The sequence below is a fragment of the Corapipo altera genome, unplaced genomic scaffold, assembly GCF_003945725.1.
Source record: "Corapipo altera isolate COAL_440 unplaced genomic scaffold, ASM394572v1 45, whole genome shotgun sequence".
Lineage (NCBI taxonomy): Eukaryota > Metazoa > Chordata > Aves > Passeriformes > Pipridae > Corapipo > Corapipo altera.
Window position 1 is genome coordinate 9530381 of NW_020884877.1, and position 6979 is coordinate 9537359.

General features: G+C 43.7%; 1 protein-coding gene across 1 annotated transcript; it reads left to right on the top strand.

Annotated features, from left to right (window-relative positions):
• Nucleotides 1-34: 34 nt before the first annotated feature.
• Nucleotides 35-6979, top strand: LOC113944174 (alpha-aspartyl dipeptidase-like). The gene is made up of 8 exons (XM_027636949.1): nt 35-171; nt 253-341; nt 1427-1501; nt 2051-2130; nt 3482-3655; nt 5011-5070; nt 5850-5932; nt 6476-6979. The coding sequence occupies exons 1-8, from the start codon at nt 71-73 to the stop codon at nt 6552-6554; spliced, it is 741 nt and encodes a 246-aa protein (XP_027492750.1). The 5' UTR covers nt 35-70; the 3' UTR covers nt 6555-6979.

Here is a 6979-nt window from a genome sequence, read left to right on the forward strand (position 1 = left end):
AGGAAGGGGCGGACCGGGCTGGGCCGGGCAGGGCAGGGAGCACGGCTCGGCTCGGCTCGGCAGGGGCGGCATGGGGGGCCCGCGGCGCCTGCTGCTGGTGTCTAACTCCACCCTGCACGGAGGGGGGTACCTGGGCCACTGCCAGCAGCACATCCAGAGCTTCCTCGGGCAGTAAGCGCTGTGGGGGCTGCGGGAGCCCTCCCGGCCCCAGCCCCCGCCCCGCCGACCGCTCTCTCCCCTCTTTCCTGCCAGGAAGGTGAAGCGGGTGCTGTTCATTCCCTACGCCCTGCACGACCGCGACGCCTACGCCCGGACCGCCAGGGAGAAGTTTGAGAGCCTGGGTAAGGCCGGCCCGGCTGCCCGCGGCTTCCGCAGCCCCGGCCGTGTGCGGGGATGGGGCGCTGGGACCCCGGGCCGGCGGCGCTGCAGGGTCGGTGCTGCCCGGCACGAACGGGCACAGCGCTGCAGGAGGGGCCTGGCTCGGCTGCTGCGTTACAATGGGTCAGCAATGGAAATGAGAGCAGCGGGAGCCGTCTCCAGACTTCTGCCTAGAAGCAGATGCTTTAGAGGCCTCCAGAAGAAATCCTGCTGCAACACTTCTACCCACTTCAGGGAGGAAGATTTTATTCCTAAATACTAAGTTTAATCACATGAGGGAACATTTCTTCCCGTATATGCTCAAGGCGTGCAACCACTTGTGTGAAGACCATTTCTATAAATAACTTCAACCAGCCAGATAGTTCCTCAATGAACAGCAAGATGGCTTTGCTTGGAGCAAAGATCTTTGCAGAGCAGCCTACAGCAACACCTCCACCCAATATCTATCACTGTTGAGGGTAACTTTGGACCTGTTATTGTACTAATAATCAGTACTTGCCTCCCTAGGCAGCACACTTTGCTCTTTGATTTGCAAAAACATTGCTGCTCTCCAATGTCCATGTTCTTCTGGCTCTCCTGACCCTTCCTGTACTCAGTGAACCCCAGTAAGGCAAATCTGTGAAAGCCATTTCAACAGAAACTACACTCAGATTAGATATTTGCACAAGTAATGATAGACCAATGACAGCACATCCTATCAGACTTCAGCACAGCCAAGTTCAAGACTGACAGCTTTTTCCTTATTTTTTAGTTACCTGGTAATGTTTTGCCTCAGCCTGCACCTGCTGAGTGAAATGCTCTGCTCTTAGACACTGAACACATATATCCACAAAACAAACATTTCCTTTGGTATAGTTGGATGCAGAAGCTCTGCAGTAATGTAGGACATACACTCTGTTTTATGTTGTAGAGTTCTCAGAAATTTCCCTGGTTGTCTGGCAAAAAATTTGGCTCAGGGTGGGGGGCAGGGGGTGGGCAGGGAGAGATTGAACATACTACATTCTTCCACCAGACTGAAGTGGCAAAGGCAAATACTTTTTCATTTAAGGTTATGGGCTGGACAGCATTCACGAATCTTGTGACCCAGTGGAAGCTGTAAGGAAATCTGAAGCAATTTTTATTGGTAAGTTTTACTTCTCACTTCCCATTGATGGTTTATGTAGGGCACTTGAATAGTCCTGCTCAGAACTGGCACTATAGACCAACAATTAAAAAGTTGGGCCTAGGAATCATTAGAAACTACAGAAAACAGTACTTTAACTGGGAGACTGAAGACCCTAAATTTAGTGGTAGGCAGGGAAGTAGGAGAGATTTATTAATGGATCTTCCATAAATTTCAAGTTATTAATTTGAACAGTACTTCAGTGTAAAAACATGATCATCACAGCTGTATCATCACTTTATCAAGCCTAAGAAGATCTAGTCCAAATACCATGCTCCTGGGTATTAGAACAGTCAAACAGCCAGTGTCAGCCTTACAAGAAGGACTCAGGGTATGAGCCCATGGCCTGCCCAATGACGGTTCTTGCAAAGATTCTGGTTTTACTGCTGCTCAAAGCAGGATAGTACCATGAATAGAGCATAGAACTCATTGAGCCTGCCAAGTTTGTAAAGGCTTCAATTAAAACTGGTGGTGAAAGCATGTTAAATAAGCTGGACTTTCTTTCTGCAGGAGGTGGGAACACATTCCGTCTCCTGAAAGCTCTTTACGACAACAGTCTGATACACGAGATCAGGAAAAGAGTTCTTGAGGTAAAACTACAGGACTCTGGCCAAGTCTGAATGGCAGGATTTCATGCATAAGCTTTTGTTTAGACAAATCCAGACTGATACTACATCTTTGTTTCTAATATACTTCAAATGTTGAGCCATCTCAGGCAATCTGATGAACTGAAAACTGTGGCCATATAAACCTGCCATTAAGTCATTGAAATGACCAAGGTCAGCAGTCTGTCTTTCTAGAACAGTTTCCTAGATGTGGGACTGCAAGACTTTGAGATGTACAATGCTGTGAACCTTAGAAATAAGTCTCTCAACTTGAAATATCAATGAAGAACAGTGCAGGACTTAGTCTATGTCCAGAAACCCTGTTTTTCAGTTTGAGATGTCCACTTTGTGTCTTTTTGACAGATATAGATGTGTTCACGTTACAGCTTGTCTGCTAATAAACTAGTGATAAAGTTGGATCCATACATGCCTTTTAGACAGTGTTCTGTTGATGTTGAAAATTACATAATTACTTTGCATATCTCCTTGGAATTGAGAGGTGTGGGTGCCACTGAGCCCTTCTGCTCAGCAGCCCAGTTCTGGCTTGTGAATCTCGTAAGGCACAGTAAAGATACACCATCTCTGGAGGAGAACAGAAGAAAGGTGTTCCACCAGCAATGTGAAGCTGCAAATGACTTTAGGTAGATTTATGTAAGCCCAGTAAGGCCAGCTGCCAAGACGAAAGGTTAGCTAGGCTTGTCTTAATTTATAGAAATTTAATGTCTGTTGTGGGCGGAAAATCCATAAAATGTTCAAATACCAGTGAAATCTGGACAATTATTTGGTTATATTAACACCAACTCTCTCAAGATAGCATATTTTTACTAATGTTTATTACCTGTGAACTTGCATGCTTGAGTGGCATTCTTCCATGTACAGCTTAGTATTCAGTATTAATACCTAAACAATGCTAAACTGGTCATTGTACTGGTAAACTGATGCTGTGATAACATTAACTTCAGATGGACTACTCTCTTCAGAAAGTAGTTAAAAGCTAGTTCAGGTAATTCCTGTAACTGCAACGTAGACAAGTCTCACCTCTTAATAGCGAAGTCCAGGATAAGCACTTACAACCTTCTAAGTTCTCTCTTGTGATGGGGTCACAGAGCTGTGAGTGCAGGACGTGCAGCAGCTAATTCTCTGACACAGACAAGCTATTGTTCGCCTCAGAACCCGAATCTTATTCTTCTGCTTGTCACCTGTAAAGTTAGCAGTGAGATGAGCTAGAAGAACTAAGTCTGATCTGATTGCTGAGTCTCTGAGACTGACAGAAGATGCTATAAAATGCAGTTCCTAGTTGTGGTACAGCATACTGATCACTGCTTTTGTCTTTCAGGATGGGATTCCTTACATGGGATCCAGTGCAGGAACTAACGTTGCTACCATCAGCATCAACACCACCAATGACATGCCAATTGTTTATCCACCTTCCCTGCAGGCCCTAGGTTTAGTTCCTTTTAATATTAACCCCCACTACCTGGACCCAGATGTGAAAAGCACTCACATGGGTGTAAGTAATGCATGCCAGAGCTAACACAGTAACCAGGGTGCAGAGGTGTAACCATAGAGTGCATTTGTGAGGCCCTACAAAGCTACAGAATGTCAAACACCTGCACCCTAGAGAAACTGGAAATACCAATGAGGCAGTAACACTTCATTCTAAACTTTTCTTTGCGTGGGAAGAGGAGTTGGCAACAGTACTACTGAAGTGGAATGAAGTATTTTTCACAAACAGAAGCTTTGCAATGCCTGAAATACTGTTGCTTGATACTTGGCATGGAATGGGGGAATTAAAAAAAAAAGATAAACCTAAAATGTTAAGATGCAATGCACTGTGATTTTGGAGGGTCTGAAGAAAAACCTTCAGAACAGGGAGATCTTGAGATTGCATGCAGTCTATGGTGTAAGAAAATATCTAGGCACTGGTATCCCTGCAGGGAGCACACCCTCTAATGTCCAATACTGAGCAGGCACATGCACTAATATAGCTGAAAGAAAAACAATTAAGCCATCAAGCACAAAGAGATGTGTATGGAGAAGCTGCTTCTTGAATAGCATGTCAGCTACTTCCCTGGAGAACAGTTTTTGTGGTGAATCTTTTAACAACCCAAATACTTTCCTCCTTGTAATCAAAATGTCATGGTTAGAGGAAGTATTAAGAATTAGGGAACTATGTAGAGATGGTGAACATGGGTGTGTTTCCAGAGTTAAGCTGAAGTTGTAGGTATTCATTGAATCAGCCAGTATTAGATAAGCAGGCAGTCTTCTCCCTATAAATAACTTTTGCTATTTTTCTGAGAGGAGGCTGGAAGCTCTGTGCTGTACTGAGTCCCTGCTGTGTTCCCTTACCCATAAATCCTTCTGGTTTGATTTCTTTAACTAATGTTGCTCAGTTCAGCAGCAAACCTCAGGAAACATGGTAGAAGGAAAATTCTTCAGTGTAATACCTACTTGAAGACAAGCAAATATTTAATATCACTGGAAATCCATGGTTCACTACCCTCTCTCATGAAAGTGGCACCTCAGGCATTTGCTTCCACCACTTTCCTCAGTGCATGCAGAGATAGTAGTAAAAAACCAACAAACAAAGAAACAAACAAAAAGGATGACTGGAGTGGAAATAAGTTTTAAGGCATTTCTGGTTTGAGATTGTGTGAGTTCTGTTTGATCAGCCTGCAGTAAATTGCCTCTAGAGATGAAGGATAAAATGCATATCTGTTAGAATCAATCTGCCACTCTATACTGCTTGAGGGATAGAGTGCCTGCTTTGTTTAATGTTATGAAATTGCTTGGTGTCACACTACTTGGCTAACTCCAAGTCCTACCTTATGGCCTGGGAAGCTAAATCTACACTCGTTATTGCAGGAGACAAGAGAGGAAAGAATCCGCCAATACCATGAAGAACCAAACACCCCTCCAGTTCTGGTGAGTAGTAGTTTTCAGTCAGGAAGCTCATGGTTGTAGCATGATAAACATTTTAAATGCGTTCATGGCAGCTTTCAGTGTGGGTTCCCCTGCCTGACAAGCCTTCCAGAACATTGGCATGGAAGGTTAATTATATTCTTGCTAAGAGCTTCAACCTTGGATTTTGCTTGATTGCAGAAAATGGGTTAGAGCAAATTAAATGCATACTGCATGTTATGTTGCTAAACACTATATTTCAGGCAGCTCCGATCTTCCCAGTCACTGGCCACTAGTCATATATTGTACACTGGGGTGGTGTGCATGCAGATGGTACAATACATATACAATATCTTTTTGCAGATCTGTAATCTCCAATACAGTTTCTGAATTTGCACATTCAGTAGAATATATGTTGCTTCATTATGCCTGTCTAGGGAACTGGGACCTCTGTGTTTCCTGTCCCTGTGCTTGATCTTGTGTTTTAACAAACCCAGCTGGCTGTTGCTTGGCCCAAACTGGATCTAAGAATGGTGGGGTAGTAGAAGTAACTGTGGGGAAAAAGCACACTTTCCTCTTCTCCTTAATGGTTCCTCCTTTAAAAGTGAAAACTGAAATAAACAAGAAAATCAGCTTCTAAAACAAGATTACTCACCAAATATTGTCTTTGCATCTTTGTTAGGTAAGTGAGAAAGTCTAGTCTGTAGTCATGGTGAGATGCACTAAGACTGGCCTGCTTGGGACAAGCATTCTACCCTGTCAAATAGCTCAAAAATCACGTTAAATGTTTCCACCTACATTAGGGTTTGCGGGAAGGTGCGATGCTGCTAGTGGAAGGAGACAAAGCCACGCTGCAAGGAGTGACAGGAGCACGTCTGTTTTTGAGGTAAATGCTTCATTTGAATTGTTATCCTTCAGATAGAAAGGAAGAGAAGCTTTTGTTAGATTCCTGGTACATGCTGCCTGTCCCCCACATCAGAAATTACTTAATCCCTTGGTTCCATTTTTCTTTGGGGAAAACATGAGTAGTTTTATGCTCCAAAGGAGCAGACAGTATGACAGCACTATAAAGGAAGTCTGACTTACACAGTTAAGTGCTGTGGCATTACATCCATTGATGCTTATGCTTCCAAGTTCTAGTTACCCTTCACAGAAAGAGCCCCAGTAGTCAGCTCTGTTATTGAAAGCCACGGAAACGCCAGTTTGGTCCTAATGCATGGAACTCCAGAACAAGGAAACCCATGTCTTTATTCATATGAACATTAGTAATGTTCAAATCTAATACGTATGTGCTATGATGTGGGCAAGGAAGGGAGTCAAAACTCTGCTTGTTGAGAATAAGGGTGCCTGGTTCCATCCCTAGTAACAGATGGAAGCACAGTAGTCCCAGCTTCTGTTAAAGCTCACAGCATGGTTTGTCTTGTTTAAGGGGTAAGAAACCAACTGAACACGAGCCTGGAACAGATTTCAGTTTCCTCCTGACTGACAGTAATCCCCCGAATCTGTAGCCTTCCACTTCCTGCAGCAGAAATTACTACATGGAGAAGACAATGAGGAAGAAGGAAAGAGATGCTTCTAAGTCCCAGGGTGGGTGGGGAACCTTATCTCTATTTATAAATATGTATAGTGGGCTTTTTTCCTCACCCTGATTCATGTCCCAGACATCTCCTTCCCAGCAAAAAGACATTTTTTATTGCAATACTTGAGTAATCAGAGCTATTTGAAGTCTGAAAGGGTCTGTACATTCATGTATCCAGTTTGATTCCTTCCCCACTGAAAAAAAAGTCAGTTTAACACAATTAAGACAGGACAGCGAGTCAGCTGTTCCTGCTGCATAGATTTACCTGCTAAATGAAAGAACTGTTCCTTCAGTGTACTTCCACACTTCATTTCATTTTTATGCTATTAATAAACGGAGAAGTTATGCATTCAA